The sequence below is a fragment of the Phyllobates terribilis genome, unplaced genomic scaffold (genome assembly GCF_046119375.1).
Source record: "Phyllobates terribilis strain yellow unplaced genomic scaffold, ASM4611937v1 Scaffold_2__4_contigs__length_985480577, whole genome shotgun sequence".
NCBI lineage: Eukaryota > Metazoa > Chordata > Amphibia > Anura > Dendrobatidae > Phyllobates > Phyllobates terribilis.
In genome coordinates, this window is record NW_027362762.1 from 338,783,036 (window position 1) to 338,803,213 (window position 20,178).

Sequence of the window (20,178 nt, forward strand, 5' to 3'; positions counted from 1 at the left end):
CCCTGTCAACAGGAAGAGAAACTGCTGCTCTGTTGACAGGGAGCATCTGAATCTCTGGCAGGAGCGGTGAATGACCGGCACCGGGTACAACAGGCTGGATGATTGGAGTGTGATGTTAAAGGGGTACTCTGGGGAGATAAAAAAATATTCTAATGGCCCAGCCTTCATAACAATAAAAATAACATGGATAGTGCTGTTTCTAACCCTCTGAGTACCTGTAATTCCGTGTGATACTGGAGCTGCTCCCTCTCCCCCTTCTGGCACATTACATCACAGATCAGGAGGTGTGGCCTGCTCCCTGCTTCTAGTAGCAGCAGCCAACCCCCTGATAATGTCTCCTCCACTTCAGTCTGAGGTGAGGGGGCGTGGCCTGCTCCCTACTAGTAACCCTGTAGACAAGGAGACATCATCAGGGGGCTGGCTGCTACTAGAAGCCCCGCCTCCTGATCTGTGACATAACGTCCCAAAAAGGGAGAGGGAGAAGTGAGGTGCTGCTCCAGTGTTACACGGTATTACAGGTACTCAGAGGGTTACAAACAGCACTGGTCAAGTTATCTTTACTGTTTATGAAGACTGGGTCATTAGAATAATTTATCATCTCCCAGGAGTACCCATTTAAGTCCTGATCTGGCCAGATTCTGAGTCCCTGCCCTGATGATGGATAGGCAAAGCTGCTCTCTCTCCCTTTTAGGCCAGCAGCACGATAAAGCCACAGGCCTGAACGGTCACTCAAGCCGGAGAGAACTGCCCCGGACAAACAAGGAGCTGGGAGGCAGGGGAGTGGTGCGCTCCTGCATAAGATTAGACAGCCCCGCTATATGCGCGCATTATACCACACCTAGGTGAAATTCCCTGACTTTAATGTTTAATGTAGACCCACATTTAAGGTTACAAATCACAATTTAATTATTGGATTCTTCTGTGCAAAGGTTGATCTTTAGCATTTAAATTAACAACACTATAGAACGTCTTATAAAGCATTACTATTATTAAAAAAAATATTAAAATTCTCATTTAATTCATTATAAATCTGGTTCTGTCGGTGTGCGGTTGTGTAACAATTAGGCTTTTTGTCTGTCTTATCTGCAGTAACAAAGGTTAACCTACTTCCAATGAAGCAATATTACGATTACTAACCAAAGTCCCTACTGTCTGCAGGCTCCCTGTGGTGAATAAGTAACATAATGGGAGACTAAAAGCGGAGCTAAAAATATGGTCATTAAAGGAAATCTGTTAGACCTATTCTACACCCCTCCCCAAAAAACTGTTTACATGGTCATATTACTCCCTGAATGTTAATGTCATACACCTCTTTATTTATGCAATCTACAGTTTCCTAACTAAAAGGAAAAAAAAATAAATAAATCGCTGTTTTAATATGCAAATGAAGCTTAAGTGCTCCTGGGCTTTCATGTTTTTCATACAAAACATCTACATTTAGATAAAAAAAAAAATAAATAAATTCCTGTGTGTAATCTATAGATTGCTCATGTTCTTTGGATTCCCTTTCAGAATGTGTCTAATGTTTCTTATCAATCAGTGGTGGTTTGAAGAAACCACTTGTCGACAGCCTGCACTATAGCAGGAATCACACCACGACCAGTGTGTACGAGGATACAGGTGGGTGTGACAGAGCTACTGAGCGTGTGTGACCGAGCTACTGAGCGTGTGTGACCATCATCAACTAGACACATTAGGTGGAAGTACTGAGTGTGAATTGAAAAAACACTTGGGGGCGCTGTGATAGGTATTTTCACAGCAGTGTTTACACACAGCAGCATGGCTGTAAATGATTCCTTTGTGACTAATGAGGGCTCCTGACCTTCCTGATGAGGCAGGCTGCCACATCCTGTAGAGAATGAATGGGGAGGTGGCCATCAGAAAGTATGATCTGCATTAGAAGTGAAAGGAGAGGACATACGGCCACCTCTCTATTCATTCTCCACTTGAACACAGGTGCAGCTGCCTCAATTTTTAGATCCAGCGACCTCAGTTAAATAGCCCATAGAAACTGATTAGGTTGAGCAAACCTGCTGAGTGGAGTCCATGGTTGTATGTTAATGGTGGAATTTGAGAGAATAGCTGGCAGCATGTCTCCAGCTCTTATCTTTGGCTTTGTTACAGCTCGCTTTGACGTAGTTGAGCTTACCACACAGACACAATACAACAATTTTTTTCCAAATCAATTGACTTCAAAATAATTTCAGCATCCAAGAGATTTTTCTGTCAATAGCTGATCTGCCTCCTCCTAATTGGATAGTCGTTATCCATCATTTTAAAAAATAACCATTTACAACCAACGTAATGGCTAAGCAATCTGACCAGTATGGAAATTATTGCACTCAGCCTGTATAAAAGGAGTTCATAAACTTACCACAAACATTATACATTTTATGGCAGATTCCATCAAAACTGCTGGACCTAACAAATTTTCAGCTTAACACAGTGAATAATAGAGCTATTAACAACATATCAAAATAAAGAATGCATCCTACCAAAAACTGTACCTTACAGAGCTAACATTGCAACTCCATGTCATTACCCAGTCTCAAAGCCAAGCCATATAGTGTGCCACAAAATAAATCTATGTACACACACAAAGGGGTAGTCTGTCCACAGTCATAGCCCTTTTTCTGGTTTAGATATAACGTGATAGATGAAGCCAACCATCAGCTGTTGATTGGCTGCAGCAGTCACCGGACACTCCTCCCAACCCCTTGCTGGAAGAGGAAGTCTGAACACCAAGGCCCCAATTCTAAGCTTTTATGCCCAAAAAGTGGCATAAAAACTTTGAAAAGTTGCACAAATCTGGTACAACTCTGAGTTGCGTTTTCACTCCAGTTTCTCAAAATGGGCGAAACTGGGGAGGGACAGGGACGTGATGCCACAGCTGGTCTAACTCAAGAGGAGCTCAGGCGTTCCCCTACGCTGGAAATCTCACTTCAGTCCCTGACTGTAGTAAGATTTCTGGCAAGGCATACACTCTTCTGATTCATGAAGAGGCGTGTACGACATCATGAATCAGGAGACACTGACTCCAACACACCCCCACCTTAAGAAAGGCGAGAAAATCAACGATCTTGATGAATTGGGGCCCCAAGTGACCGGTGTCACTTACTTTACATTTATAAAGCAATATAGCCTAATGTATGCCATTGGTCTAGAACTCCACTATAACCTCTTACTTCCCAACTAAGGACAGTGTGGTTTCAGTGCCAGTAAGTAAACATCCTAGATGCCATTAACAGCAGATTGGTATAAGTTCAATTTGGGGTCCAGCATGCAACCTTACACATTATAAGGTCGGTTTCACACTGTGTGAATCACAGAATGATTAGGGACCCCAATGTATTGACAGCAAGTCTCCTGAAAAAAAATCTAATTTGATACATTTATATTTGCACACACATATGTATATGTGTACACATGCAGATAGGAAACTGTTGAGGTCAGGTCAGACTTGCGGCCAGCCTGTACAACTGCAGCCCATACTTGGACCATGAAACACGGATGTGTTAAGTCGGCCTTAGCCTCAATGCATCGTGCTAAAATAGAGATATATTCATATACTTCGCAATGTGAAAAAGTATACTGCTCACCCCTAAAGGTGTATAAAGTATATCAAAATCATGGACCTACAAATTGCAAGCATGTGATATTATCTCAAAAAGTCAACATGGAGAATAGTCAGAAAATGTAGGGTGCTGACTGTTAGGTTTACATTAGATGGTGGACTAACTACTGTGGTTTCCTTCTCACTACCTGTAGCAGGCAGTAGAAGCTGGCATCTTAAAAGGGAATCTGTCAGCAGGATCAATTTTCCTAAGCAGTCTACATGGGCATGTAGGTCATAGGAAGCTGAATAACATGATACCTTGACATCTGAGATCCAATGTCTTATGTGTAAATGAGCTGTTCCAGGCTATAGGCCGGACACCGATCTGCACGAGACTTTGCCTCCAGAGATTTTAAATAAACGGGGCTTTACCAGTGTGATGTGTGATGTCCGCTCTCTGCTCTCCTGATCTCACTACAGAGCTGTGTGTGATTATACCTGACACATCTGCAGGTTCCTCTCAGCTTCAGCTTCCATCTCACTGGCGGCCAGTGTTGGAAAAAAAGCAGAGCTGTGAGCGCTACAGAAAATGAGTTTGTAATGAGACAAAGTTCAGTTCTACTGTTTATTATTTACATGTCTCATACTTGTAACTTACCTTTTTAGTTGCGCAAATAAACTCTGGAGGCAGATTCTCATACAGATCAGTGTCCAGCCCATATCTTAAAAGCTCATTTAAAATATTAAGAAAATGTGGATCTGAAATATATCATCAGATCGAAGATATCCAGGTATCACTTTATTCAGCTTAATATGACCTAAGCCATCTATATGGGCACGTAGGAGGGTTTATCCTACTGACAGATTTCCTTTAAAGCGCACCTGTCAGCAGAATTGTGCTTAGTAAACTACATATACTGTCAGGTGGGCGCCATTACACTGAGTGAAATGATACCTTTGATGATGAAATCCGTCCAGTGATTCTTTTATAATCTTTAGTTTCAGTTCTGCCATAATGGTATGCATGTGCTCTCATTATGTATTCCTGTCTGTGCCTTGTGACAGGTCTCTGTGCTTTCAGTGACCTGCCTACTGTTTTAAATAATGCCTTTGTAATTTCTGTTCAAAAGTGAAAATTTACATCCCCCAATATGGCCGCCGTGGCACGCGCAGTAGCATCTTTTGGTTGCCGAGAAATGCTACTGAGCAAGTGCAGGCAGCAGGGGCCATATTGCTACAGGCAAATTTCTTTTTCCTCTAGAAAAATGGCATCCGCAGTTGCTGATAGATGCTACTGCGCATGCACGGCACCATAATGCTGCACCCAAATTATTTTTAGAAAAGCAAAATGGCACCCGCCTATACGCAGTAGCACCCATTGGCAAATGAGATATGGTACTGCGCATGCGCAGGCGACCACGGCCATTTTGGGAATGTAAATTTCAATGTGACACAGAAATTACAAAGTCAGTATGTAAAATAGTAGGCAGGTCACTGAAAGCACAGTAACCTGTCACAAGGCAGAGATAGGCATACATGAATACATAATGAGAGCACCAGAGCATATGCATATCATTAGGTCAGAAATTAAAATCAAGATTATAAAAGAATCACTGGACGGATTTCATCATCAAAGGTATCATTTTACTCCGTGTAATGGCCCCTACCTGACAGTGTATGTAGTTTACTAAGCACAATCCTGCTGACAGGTGCACTTTAATGAAGCCCAAGTTTCACAATTGAGGTTACTGCGCAGATTACTATATATGTGTATGAACATCTTATTGCATAGTTCATGTAACCTATCACTGTATATCGGCAACAATGAACACATACCCCATAGCAAAGTAAAGTCTGAGGGTTCACAAAATATAGTAAAAAAACGCAACCGTAAACTAAATGACAATCAATAGGGTGGATACATAAGTATCTAAATTATTGAGTAAAACTTACCCTAACTAAAGCATCATCAATGATGTGATCTCTTCGAACCTTGAGCCTTAAGTATGGGTTGAGTTGCTGCCCCTGAACGAGACTGTAAAGCACTGTGATTCTTCGCTCACTATACATGCGGATTCTGTTGTCATAATACAGTCCCAGATTCTTTGTTACAGCATTCAGGATAAAGGGACACGTCATAAAAGAGAATTTATTTTCAGTTTCTACTTTAAAGAAAGTATAGTCCTTGTCCATTTCAAGAACATCATTGAGTGGTTCATTAACAAATTCTTCAAAAGGGATGAGGGGTTTCCTGCAGTCAATGGTTTTTACACCAAGTTCAGTTTCAAGGGGATCTACTCGAGGCCCCTTCTTATTTCTTCTCTCCTCTCCCAAGAGCTCCTGGAGGGTTAACTCGCTAGATTCTGGGATGGGTTCTTCGTCTTCATCTTCATTGTGATCTGTCTCTATCTCTCCTCCGACAACATTTGCATAGTAAACCATTTTCAGGCATTTTGTTGCAGCCACAATGGCGTCGTCGTCGTTCACCAAGTTGCGATTGTTGAATTCGTTGCTTATCACTTTGTAGGTAATTAGTTGCTGAAACGTTTCCATCATTCTTCTGATCTGCTCAGCACTATATTTTGACCACAGTCGGATCAACTTTGCTTGTGCCGGCAAAGGCAATTTGCTCATAGCTTTGCAGAACAATGGTAGAGCCATTTCCAGGTACTCGGGGCTATGGAGATTACAATTTTCCATGACTATAATAAACAAATTCAGATAGTTGGGGTCCCTTGAATATACATTATGATACGTTAAGTCACATTCGACATTGGGAGATAAGTACACAAGTGCATTAAGAAAGGCAGTTTCTATTTTCTCATTAGAAAGTAACCTGTGATAGACCCGTCTAACTGCTTCGATATCTAGTGACACTTCTTCTGGGCCTAATTTCGGTATATTGTTATCTCCCTGTGTACCATCGTTTAGTCTGGAGGATGAAGCTGCAGAATCCTCTTCCATAGCAGCAGCAGATGAAGCCGCTTTTTCCTTCTCATCTTCATCTTTATCCTCATCCTTTTCCTGCAATGATTTCAGCTCTTCCTTTGTATGCTGTTTTGCTTTGCGGAAGCTCTGAACCAAGGCGTCAGCACTAGAAAACACTTTCCCAATAACCCGAATAAGAGGAGAGTAATCCTCCCGTTCTCTACATAGTTCAAGAATTTCATACACCTTCTCTTCAGAGAGGAAAGTCACATCTAAAAAAAGAGAGAGAACAACATTAAGATAATTCAGCAAACAGAAAAAAGAAATCAAAAACCAAAAGGAAGTACTTGAGCTGCCAGAGTATTCTTGAAAGTCAGATGATCACTGATCTATTATTGATGGCTTACCCAAGAACAGACCAATGTTTAAGTCTCAGAAAACCCCCTTTAAAAGGGGTTATCCATCTTTGGAGTTTTTTTGGCTCTGCAGATAGGTAGTTATAAACTGCCTGCCCTGCGACTACATTCCGGCTCAGGCGGCAATTCTCCAGTTTCATTTGACTTCACATCAAGCAGTGCCTTCTCTTCTGGTCTGCTATGTCGACATCATGCTGATTGACAGGCAGCTCTCTAGTTTGACAGCCAGCTCCACGCCACTTATCAGAATGACGTTGGCAGTAACACCCCATTTTACATAGCAGACCAGAATAGAAGGCACTGCTCTGTCAACATGACATCAGTGGAAGCAGAACAATCACCGGCAGGAGCAGTTCGTGCCCGTTTTGAGCCAGATTAGATTGTTGCTGGGCAAGACAGCCAGGTTGTTCGCAACTACCTGCTGGTAAGTTCTTAACCCAGTAGCCAAAAAGCACCAAAGTCCCAGATAACCCTTTTACAGGAAACCTGTCAATGATTCATAGTGACCAAACCACAGGCAGCATGGATGGGAGACAGGCTCGCTCACTGTAGATATTTCAGGATTTAACAGTTGGTTAATGATTATCAGCTGTTTAACAGTTTTATCAAGAGCTAGGAACAAGACGACTCGTCACAGCGATGGGTCCCTACTGTCTTCTCCCCACCACTGTCACATGCATCTTACTTCTAAATATGAAGAGCATTGTCAAGAAAGAGAAAGTAGTCATTAGGCCAGGTGCCCTCCGTTTCCTGCCAGCGCATCTTTGCCTGACTGAATGGTGTCTTTTTATGTGTGCATAGAAACAGAGGTCAATCATACAGAGCTGTGGAGGTACCCCTCCCGATGACTTAGCTCCCTATTCCCGGCTCTTGATTAAACTTTCCTTAAACTAAACGGCTGCACAGTTTGAGTGAAACATAGATATCTGCAATTAGGAAGCCTATTCCCGATTTATGCAGCTTAGAGATCCCTTTAACCCCTTCGCGTCAGAGCCTGTTATCGCCTTCGTGACCAGACCAATTTTTTCAATTCTGACCACTGTCACTTTAAGAGGTAATTACTCTGGAACTTTAACGGATCCCCCTGATCTGAGATTGCTTTTTTGCGACATCTTGTATGATATCTTCATGATAGTGTTAGAATTCCTTCGATATCACTTGCGTTTATTTGTGAAAAAAAAATCAGAAATTTGGCGAAAATTTTGCAATTTTCAAACTTTGAATTTTCATGCCCTTAAATCAGAGAGATATGTCACACAAAATAGTTAATAAATAACATTTCCCACATGTCTACTTTGCATCAGCACAATTTTGGAACCAAAATTTTTTTTTGTTAGCAAGTTCTAAGGGTCCCGATGATGTCCCCTGTCACTGCTACTGATCTGAACCGCAACGCCAGCAGGACCCTGGGGATCCTGAGCTTTGGGGGACCACCGACCGTTTATAAACGTCGGCGCTGCACGGAGCCCAAGCAGCGCCGACGTTTATATACAGTGGGCGGTTGGGAAGCGGTTAAAAGGAAATTTGTCATCAGAAAATTACCTATTGTTTAACCCTAGAACGCATACCTGGGGCCTCGCAGACCCGCCCTGTTAATTGTTTTCTATTTTCTGCAAGATTACTTTAGTTAGAATTTTGAAACTCTAGGTATTCCTCAGGTATATAGTTGTCATTTTTGTTTGAGTTATTCCATGTTATTTGCACACGGGCCTAAAAGGCCCCAGGTATGTGAAAGTGTATATTTTTATGGTCATGCGTTCTAGGGTTAAATCAGGTTTTTGCATCAGTGTTTTTTTTTTCATATCAGGATCGGTAGCAAAATTAAAAAGAAGAAATGTAGCACTGTGGCTGTTTAAGGCTATGTTCACACATTTTGTTTTTTCAGAGTTTTTTGATGCAGTTTTTAATGCAAATTTTCAGCTGCCTTTTGCAGTACCAGCAAACTAGGAGAAACCAGAATTCTCTGTTCACACATCATGGCTTTTTTTTGTTCAGGATTTTGTGCTTTGCTTGGTTTTTTGGAAAATAGACCATGTTACTTTCAGCATTTTCTCAGTGTTTTTCCACCAAAAAAGTAATGGGTGGTGAAAAAAGGCTGAAAAAAACGCATCAAAATTTGTATCAGCATTTTTGATGCCAAAATAGAATAGGGTTCTTTTTTTCCACAGAACTTTATGCACATGCATAAAAAGAGACAAAAGGACAGTGAAAAAAAGCACCAAAAAGGCATCAAAACTGCAAGAAAAATTCTGAACAAAATGCCCTTGAAGATCAGGTTTTGCTTCAGAACATTGACGCCAAAAAAACCATGGTGTGTGAACATAAGCTTAGGCTGCGTGCCCACTATGCGTTTTTGCCGCGGAATTTCCGCAGTCAAAACACTTAAACGCTTGGAAATACGTGCCCCATGGGCCCCAATGATAATCCGCATGTGCTATGCACATGTTGCGGAAATTTCCGCTGCGGATTATCACTGCGGAAAAATCCGCAGCATGTCCATTATTTTTGCGGAAACGCGGGATAATTGCCGCCATTGACTTGCATTGAATTGCATAACATCCGCATGACTATATGTGCACATGCAGATATTAAGCGATTCAATGTGCGGATGGTACCAGAGTCTGGAGAAGAGGAGACTCTCATCCAGACCCGGGTACCATAGTATCTGTTAAAAAAAAGAATTTAAAATAAACATTATACTCACCTTCTGATGGCCTGCGGTCTTCTCTCCGGTGGCTCGCGATGGTGTAAAAGGACCTTCCATGATGTCATTTAGTCATGCGACAGCCGACGTCGGCGGTCGCGTGACCTGTCACATGACTAAATGACATCATGGAAGGTCCTTTTACACCACTGCGAGCTGCCCAAGACACCGGACGCACCGGAGAAGGAGACCAGGGGCCATCAGAAGGCAAGTATAATGGTTTTTTTATTTTTTTTTTTTCTTATTTTTATTTATTTATTTTTTTAACTATTAACTTGGTCACACTATATAAATCCATGACGGTTGCATGGATTTATATAGTGTGACCAAGTTGTCAAGCAAGTTTCCAAGTGATGCTAAAATCGCTTGGAAAGCGCTTGATAACTCACATGCGAAAATGCATGCAAAAACGCTTGAAAAACGCTTCTACCTGGCAGGAAAAACGTATGTAAAATATGCATGCATTTTTCCTGCCAGGGAGATGCAGAAAAAATCAGGAGCATTTCAGCATCATGGGCACTTAGCCTCAGTCTCTTACGGTTCATTCAGGAAAACACATGTACATTAGCAGAAAGAGACTGACTTCCACCACATATTTTGCATTGAAGCGTGAGTGCCTTTGAAAAGGTCATTGTGAAGAGAGGGGGAGCTGTGAAATTACCAATTGTGATTGATGGATCCTGTGTTATCAGCTGTGTATACAGGTGTTATATGTTATTGTATTCCTGCCTGGGATAAGAAAACTGCTGTTAACTTTTCCTGGAATGACAGTGGCTATTGTGAAAATTGCAAAATTTCTAATTTTGTTGAAAAAAATCATGACAAATATTTCCATTTTTTGCATATTTAATTTCCCAACTGAGCATTGCAAGGCTTATAAGCCTCCTCACATTGGCATGCCAGGCTAGGCATGTCACTCTCTACAAAGAGACGTTGCCCTTTAGATCCCACTAAGAAGCCTCTCTTACAGCCAAATCAGATCTCATACTTTGCACTGAAGGGGCAATACCCTGAAACACTGTCTTTAAACAGATTCTGGCTTGGCTTTTATTTTAAGTCATATGGCAAGACTTATTTAAGGGTTGATAGTGACTTTTAAGATTGCTGCTTTCAATAGAGTTCAAGTCTTCTTCCTCTCTCAAGAGGCAATTTGCATAACTAATATATTTAACAGATTAAAATTCAAGAAAATCATTTAATTAAAGGGGTTGTCCACTACTAGGACAACACCCTCTTGATCAAAAGGTTTGGCCCCGATAAAATAAAAAAAGCTTATACTCCCCTCCCGTGCCGGCGCCGTTGCAGCAGTGTCGGCACTCGTGGTCCTGGTGCTCTCGTGCGGTTATGACACGTGAGACCGGCGCCCAATCAGCGAATTGAACATGAAAAGGAAGTCAGATCAGCTGCAGGCCTGACTTCCTCTTCATGGTCAATTTGTTCGAAGACTGGGACAGGGACGCCAGCGCCGATTGGGCGCCGGGCACCACATGTCATAACTGCACGAGAGCCCCGGGAGGGGAGTATAAGCTTTTTTATTTTACCGAGGTCAAACATTTTGATCAAGATGTGGTTGTCCTAGTAGTCGACAACTCCTTTAAAAAAGTTGCTGACAAGATGCTACAGGAAACTATAATTACTCTATTGGGGGCCTATCAAACAACAAACCAAGCTAAAGATGTCGGAAAGATGCTGAATGCTTAGCTCACATTTGGGGGAATTGTCCATTAATAAAACCCTTCTGGAATACTATCCAACTTACTAGAGAAAAAATTGTGTCCCCAAAATCACCCAGACACATGGTCGCCCTTTCAAGCCCATCAAAATGTTTTAGACCCTAAAAAAAAATTTCCTAGTCACGCACCTGTTGGCTGCAGCTAAATGCTTAATACCATTCCATTGGTTACAAACTATGTCCCACCAAATCTCAGGGGATGGAAAAGTCAACCAAATTTGTAGGCTAGAAGACGTGATAAGGTGGGTGGTTGAAATGACTTTTAGAGTCTCGTCCCCTTGGAGGCAACTTGATATGATGCAATTACTTTGTCACTCCAAAGTATAACTCCTTCACCTGATTCCATCAAATTAGACCCTACAATTATTATAACAACCCCATTTCACAAAGTACAATTTACTAACTACTGTACATTGTCTTCACTTTGGAAGTGCAAACAATCAGGTTTTTATTTTATTTTACCCCCTCGTTTGCTATACTTTCAAACATTTGGTTGCCGTTTCAGCACTCAGTGATAGACATTATATATTTTGGCAGAACTTTTTTTTTTTCTTTTTTACATCTCAAGTCCAAGTCTTTTCTGAACATTTCAACTATCTGCCATAATTCTAAATGTTCAAATGTAGGATATGCTTTTTTTATTCACATATATTATTATTGCAACTTTAAGTTTCTTTGTTACAATAAAAAAAAATTAGAGAAAAAAAATACATTTAACAGAACTCATTGAAAAATAGGTCATTTTTTGATTATAAATTCACTTTAAGGATAACAAAAATGTATCTGATGAAGTGTATGATTTTTTGTGCGGCATATTTTCAATAATTTTAATCATTTATCTTTTATTCTGATAACTTGAGGGAAACCGATGTCTTTAAAACTAAGCTTTCTTGACAACATACAAATTATAGATTGACCATCGCAAACTGGCAGTTTGTGTCAGGAAAACATTGCTTTTTATGGGCCTTTCTATTAGTGTTATTCTTAGAAACAAGAAAGATGCTCTATATTGATTAGACGGTAGCTAAACTTTAATTTATTATTTATTTTTAATACTGTTGCCCAGAAAGAAAATTTGTAAAGCTTTGCAAATCATTTTATTAAAGGGATGTCTTTATTCCCTTTAAACAAAAATGCATTTAGTAGCTTCCAAAACCCTGTTTTTCTCCAGTATACTTGCCTGCCTTCAGATGCATTGGTATCAGAACATGCTGACCAAGGTGACCATATGTTGGCCATTATACACATACGATAAGCAGTAACAATAATAAAACTACATATTTTCTGATTGCATCCCTTGGTGTGCCGTGGTTAGTTTCTTTTACAAGGGGGTGGCTTTCCACTACCACTGCAGCACCCTCACTTAACCATTATACCCAACCATTATATTTAGCATTTGTGTATGACTCTGACATGAAACCGTCTTCCACAACCTCACCTTTGTAGCAAAGTCTGGCTGTTCCTCATCCATTTATAAGCCTCTTACACAGCTGTTTGTTTCAACCCACTTATGAAAATGAACATTATCACCTGTTTGGTATAATTGGTTACTCATACACCAGACTACAATCTTAAAAAATTCATGACTTTGTGCAAGTGTGCCTACAAGAATTGATTCTGCTTTGAAGGCAAAGGGTGACCACACCAATTATTGTTTTGATTTCTCTTTTTATTGTTCACTTTAATTTGGTTAATTGATAAAGATAAACCTATTAACAGTTCGATTTCTGGAAACATTCTTACTTTGCAATATTATTTCCACATCTGCCTAAAACTTTTGCACAGTACTGTAGATACACAGAGTATACGAAGTTAAACCAATACATACATTTGTATTACTGGGAGGGGACCTGATGAGAACAGGACGCTTGTGGAAGTAAATCCAGTACTTCCATTACAGTATACTTACTATACAGGGGGCAGTGAGGGTCTACCAAGCCTGCTGCAGGCCATTGTTCTGATAAGCAGAATACACAAAGGAAGACAACTGCTGACCCTCTCACTGCAAGCATTAGTACTCCAAATGAGTATATTCTGATAAAGCAGTTGAAAGTAGGCCAACAGACTGGGGAAATGCAGGAGTTGGAGGTCATTTACATGCAAATTATTATATTTGGGGTATTTTAAAGGAATTTAGACAAATGCCATAATAAAGCGATTTGAAAAGATTTAGACTTTCCCATCCTGGCCAAAATTATTTATATGAAACTGTCACGTGTAGATCTCTTACACAATCAACCCTTCTCCATATACCATATAGGTTAGATGGAAGTCATTGGAGGGAACCCTGTCTGCTATGAACAAAAATCATGGAAGAGTAAAGCCGTCCATGTATTTAACAAAACCAACTGCATACATTTTAATAGAACAAGATGGTCTGTGAAATGTCAAGTTTTTTTTTATCCTAGTCAAAGATCAAACTCACTCATTCAAGTCTGTGTCCATGAAAAACTTACTTTAAGATCTATATTAATGTAGAGAGTTTGCATTGTGAAATCTGATGACAAATCAGCTTTATGTCTTCCATCAGGGCTTAAACATCAAGAGTACTAATATGATTGCAGGTCAGTGTTCCTTCTCCCCAAGTTACATATACATTCCGGTAATTGTAGACCATTTTGGTAATACACAATAGGTACCAAGCACATATTTGGGATACATGATTAAGGTTTACCTTTGAAGTCATCCCTGGGTCCGTGGACTTCCTTCTTGTTCATCTTTCTTTCCGAGCACTGGTTGTTATGGGCACTTTTGGAGTTGTTTTCTAGATAAGATGAGCTTGTTCCTTTCTTGGAGGGATGAGGATCACAGAGTTTTGCATTAACCTTATATAAGTCGAGGGCCTTAATGGCTGCTGCATTGTTATCCATACGGAGAAAAGTGGGACAGGAAGCACAAAACTCATTCGTGCAGGAATCATTTCCACAGCCCTCAGTTAACTGGTGGTAGTAGCGTTCTATTAGATGCTTTGCAGCTGCTCGCTTCCTGTAGCAAACATTCAAACAGGCATGTGGATTAGTACAGCTTTCATATACAAAGCTCATCCAAATTAGTAGTCAGGCCTGGTTAGTCTGGCACATAAGTATTAACAAAATGTTGAAATCAATGAATTTCAACACCATCTATTACATTTTATACCTATTAACAGGTTAGCTATTAATAGACCATGAAATAATAAATGTAAATATCATAAATCATAAGGATCTCCTGGTTACGCCACTAGGCACACACAACCTAGCCATCCATATAGTTCTGTGGTAGACTGGGAAAGCCTAACTGAAAAGGGCCGAATAGATTTTAAGAGGTTGTCCAGCCCAGTGCAAGTTTTCAGCAAGCGCTTGTAGAATTCCAGCTGTGCATAATCTCAATCGTGTGCAACACATATACTGTTAAGACTGAGCTCTGCTTGCCAGTCCAACCAGTCCTTAAATGACCACAAGTATGGGATTTTATTATCTGTAGTCACGTGCTGACTGGCTTCTCATCAGCTCCTCTCAATGTTGCATATGACACTGATAGGTTTTGGAAAATTTGCACTGGGCTGGACATCTCCTCTAAATACAGAAACACTCCATTATGTACAGTACAGACCAAAAGTTTGGACACACATTCTCATTTAAAGATTTTTCTGTATTTTCATGACTACAAAAATTGTACATTCACACTGAAGGCATCAAAACTATGAAATAACACATGTGGAATTATATACGTAACAAAAAAGTGTGAATCAACTGAAAATATGTCTTATATTCTAGGTTCTTCAAAGTAGCCACCTTTTGCCTTGATGACTGCTTTGCACACTCTTGATGAGCTTCAAGAGGTAGTCACCGGAAATGGTCTTCCAACATCTTGAAGGAGTTCCCAGAGATGCTTAGCACTTGTTGGCCCTTTTGCCTTCACTCTGCGGTCCAGCTCACCCCAAACCATCTTGATTGGGTTCAGGTCTGGTGACTGGAGGCCAGGTCATCTGGCGTAGCACCCCATCACTCTCCTTCTTGGTCAACTAGCCCTTACACAGCCTGGAGGTGTGTTTGGGGTCATTGTCCTGTTGAAAAATAAACGATGGTCCAACTAAACGCAAACCGGATGGAATAGCATGCCACTGCAAGATGCTGTGGGAGCCATGCTGGTTCAGTATGCCTTCAATTTTGAATAAATCCCCAACAGTGTCACCAGCAAAGCACCCCCACACCATCACACCTCCTCCTCCATGCTTCACGGTGGGAACCAGGCATGTAGAGTCCATCCGTTCACCTTTTCTGCGTCGCACAAAGACACGGTGGTTGGAACCAAAGATCTCAAATTTGGACTCATCAGACCAAAGCACAGATTTCCACTGGTCTAATGTCCATTCCTTGTGTTCTTTAGCCCAACCAAGTCTCTTCTGCTTGTTGCCTGTCTTTAGCAGTGGTTTCCTAGCAGCTATTTTACCATGATGGCCTGCTGCACAAAGTCTTCTCTTAACAGTTGTAGAGATGTGTCTGCTGCTAGAACTCTGTGTGGCATTGACCTGGACTCTAATCTGAGCTGCTGTTAACCTGCGATTTCTGAGGCTGGTGACTCGGATAAACTTATCCTCAGAAGCAGAGGTGACTCTTGGTCTTCCTTTCCTGGGGCGGTCCTCATGTGAGCCAGTTTCTCTGTAGCGCTTGATGGTTTTTGCAACTGCACTTGGGGACACTTTCAAAGTTTGCCCAATTTTTCGGACTGACTGACCTTTATTTCTTAAAGTAATGATGGCCACTCATTTTTCTTTACTTAGAATTTGTATTATGGCAAGAAAAAAGCAGCTAACAGTCTATTCAGTAGGACTATCAGCTGTGTATCCACTTGACTTCTGCACAACACAACTGATGGTCCCAACCCCATTTATAAGGCAAGAAATCCCACTTATTAAACCTGACAGGGCACACCTGTGAAGTGAAAACCATTTCCGGTGACTACCTCTTGAAGCTCATCAAGAGAATGCCAAGAGTGTGCAAAGCAGTCATCAAAGCAAAAGGTGGCTACTTTGAAGAACCTAGAATATAAGACATATTTTCAGTTGTTTCACACTTTTTTGTTAAGTATATAATTCCACATGTGTTAATTCATAGTTTTGATGCCTTCAGTGTGAATGTACAATTTTCAAAGTCATGAAAATACAGAAAATTCTTTAAATGAGAATGTGTGTCCAAACTTTTGGTCTGTACTGTATATATATAAAAAAAAAAAAAAACTAGGTTCTTGGGAAACTTCATATTTATATCTTGGAAACCATTAAATGACTACATTTATATAAAATATGAAAGTTTGCTTCCAAATAATAGTAAAGTAACAGAAGTTTTAGGACTCTTGTAAAACTTATTGCTAAACACTGCGAACATCTGAAGTTATACGAGGCCTCTTGTAGGAAAAGATTTTGTTCTCTCTGCTCCAGACAACACTGGCTGTGCTCTGGCAGCTCAGGGACACCTTGCCTCAACCAATTATATTTGTATTTACTGGGCTTCTTGCTGTAGTTTTGTTAAAATCACTCATCAGCTGCAGCTCTTCTAGTCTTCTCAATGATGAGCTGTCTATGGCCGCACATAACTAATTGGCAGCTTTCTGCCTACATGGTGCACAGGCAAAAAGCTGCCAATCAGTGGTGGTTGGCACTGATACATAAAGCTTATTTATATCAAGAACTACGTAACAGAAGCTCATCACTGAAGAGTTGCAGCAGATAAAACAGTGATTTTATCAGAACTACAGCATGTAGCCAATTACATAACCTGCAAGAATCAGGGTCTCTGTCCCTAGTTTTTGCTTTTCTCAGATGGGCAGAATAAACCTGGTGACAGATTCTTTAAAAAAGGATTATGACTGGTTAACCTTGTAAGAAAATGGAGTGCTGTCACATGGACTCAACATATATACTCAAACTACTAAAGCCTGAGGCAGCTCAATTTTTTTTTTATTCTTTGGGGAAAATAAAAATACAGTAAAGTAATAGTACAGCTCCAACTGAAAGAAACAATCTGAGCTTTCCATCACATTAAAGAATTTTTGTGTAAAAAGTTTAACATAAAACAGATAATACAAGACAGACATGTATGACATTGGTAATTATTTCAAAATGGGTAAAGGGGTATGCCAGTATTCCGCTGGATAGGTTCGGATCCTATTGCACCCCCAACTTCATCCCTCAGTGGGGGACAGTAGCAAGGAAGATGAGAATGGAGTGGTATGCACACTGCCACTCTATTCAAAGTTAATGGCACTGACAAAGCAAAGCTTTACACACAATTGACTTCATAAACGCCAGAGACTTGAATTGAGTGGCTGTGTACATGGGCAAGAGAGTGGAATTGAGCATTCGACCCAAGACCCCTTTAACTTGCGTAGAAAAGAATTAAGGTAGCATGGGGCAATTCCTGAAATAAACTATCAATGATACATAAAAGCCATGTGCTGTCCTAGACAGGAATCAGTAGAAATGTAAAGTCAGTAGCAATTGTATTGTAGTGTATACTCCACTATTATAGTAGCTGGTGTGTATGGGGAATATACAGCACACATTAGCAGCAACAGAAATTATCTTCTAGAAAATTCAACACTTACTGCATATAAAACAGAATACACAAAAACATTTTTCACGTAAATGTCCAAGGATTTGTCCAGGCAAAATAAAACTTTGCCCAGGGGACTAAACATGTAAAACATATAGTCAGCCATCCTCCCCTACTGGAACCTTCCTGGATCAAGCACAAGCCACTCCGGGATCTGTGGAGAGACCGGAAGCAGCGCAGTCACTGTTCCACAAGCCACCGGACCATGGCGGCCGTCAGGTAACATTCAGCAGTGTGTCATCATAAAACATCTGATGCTGCAGCCAATCACAGGCCACAGCGGTCCGACAGCTGGTGACATTACCGCTTCCCATCTCTGTGCCGTCCACTAAGCGACTGAGTAAGATTGAGGACGATATTTTTTTTACATAACCAGTCCCCAAGGCAAAGTGTGATACTCTGCCCAGACCACCCTTTTAACCATTTTTCTTACTAAATCAACACTAATCTTTAGTAGTAGTACCAATATACCGTTAAAAGGTCTTGAAGTTGGTCATCTTTTATAATGACCAGTTATTATTAAAGCAAACATTTTCATAAAAAAAATCATCTTTGTCCTTTAATGTAATCTGTATGCATCATCCTTTTCCATATTTTATAGTGCTGCCATCTGTAGGAAGTATTGTCCTTCACTGCAAGACTGACAAATGTTTAAAATCAAGAACTTCATATTTTTGGAGCATAAAGGGGCGCTGGGTTAGAGCTGTGCCCCCTTCTAAGTTTTCCTTGCATTTTAGTGATCTCAGTCACAGGGCTGTACATAGAACAGCAGCCAGTCCCATTAACTTGATTTGGGTTATGCTGCAATCCTGCAAAGGGTGCAGCCAGGTTTTCTGTGCAACAAATGCTTAGAAAAGGACTCACTAAACCAGAGGATGGACTCAGTAGGGATGTGATCACTTCATTCTCAGGACCGGTTGGGACCCCAAAGGTATTCCAAGCAATGCTTTATAAGGGGCAACCCAGTCTGTAGGGCAGCATAAATCTGCTGAAAGGTTGCCTCTAAAACCAACATATGTCATGTATAAGCTGAGTAATGGACACAGGGGTAGCTGCCTCAAACATGGCCAAAGGATCAGATAAGTTGATTGTAGCAACTATAGACTGCAGTAGATCTTTGAGAAGAAGTCTCTTTGATTGCTATGGAACAAGCGATTCACTGCGCCCTTATTTTTTTTTTTAACTTCTCCCATATAGTGTGTGATCTTAATTTACAGGATATTATTATGCATTTTGATATCAAAACATGTAACAATAAATCATTTATTTATTAATTTACAGATTGCTGAGACTTATCTTACATGAAGCCTTCAACTATTAGTGTATTGGGGAAGTTGGGAGTTTCACCAAATGGTTCTTGGACTCGCACACTTCAGGGCTCCATATTCACACTGATGACATTGCTTATTTGCGTAGCTTACATTTTGGCGGAGCTAAATATTAATATGACCTACAGCCAAGGCATTCCAGTGGTGCTATAAGTAAAACTGTGCACATTTCCAAAGCTAACACACAGCTAGAGTCCCCTTTAAAGTAAGCTTAGGAACGTCTAGAGGCATGGACACGGGCCAGGAGTTCCTGCTATAAATACACAGCCTCTGAAAGCACGTGCTTGCTTACTTTAATGTTTGGAGTCTTCTTGATGCCAACATCCCCATAGCGTCTGCATGCAGGACTCTCATGCTTAACATAGCTGAATGCATGTGAAATTGGACAAGCAAAAGCCAGGCAAAGAGTAGACGCTTGAAGAATTTCCATCACATGCAAAGTGCTACAGATTCTTGTAGAGCCAGTGCACAGGGGAACACTAAAATAGTGGCATTGACACTGTACAGAATTAGGAATTAAAAAAAACAACAACTGAGAAAAAGCTTTATTTCCCCTGTTTAAAGTGCAATTATGGTGACACTTGTTATTTTGGCTGCAGAGAAAAGATGTGAGTGTTCCTCCGCTTCTGATTTAGTTTTTCATTTGAAAAAAAAATATAGATAAATACAGCATAAATATTGCTGCAAATTCTGTTGCTGATATCATATATGTTATTCGCAGCATTCAAAAGATTTCTTAAAGTTATCCACAACGCTGCTACAGTAACATGTAGTGGACTTTCCATCTGGACAGAAAATCAGATGTGAATATTTCCTGTAAACGTGCCCATAAGTGAGTATTTGGGTCTAAAAGTAGACCTTTCACTGGACTATTTCATCGAGTACCTCCTCCACTTGGCACTGCTGCATTAATTCTGGAAC

The 20,178-nt window shown here is 40.6% G+C and overlaps 1 protein-coding gene across 2 annotated transcripts in view; it reads right to left on the reverse strand.

Annotated features, from left to right (window-relative positions):
* The window catches only part of UBE3A (ubiquitin protein ligase E3A), a 58,880-nt gene that overhangs the window by 25,252 nt on the left and 13,450 nt on the right, over nt 1-20,178 (reverse strand). For both annotated transcript variants that reach the window (XM_073664568.1, XM_073664567.1), the window contains exons 3-4: nt 14,011-14,321; nt 5,510-6,756 (exon numbers count right to left, since the gene is read on the reverse strand). In XM_073664568.1, coding sequence (XP_073520669.1) covers nt 5,510-6,756; nt 14,011-14,321 — 1,558 coding nt within the window. The remainder of the gene's footprint in view (nt 1-5,509; nt 6,757-14,010; nt 14,322-20,178) is intronic.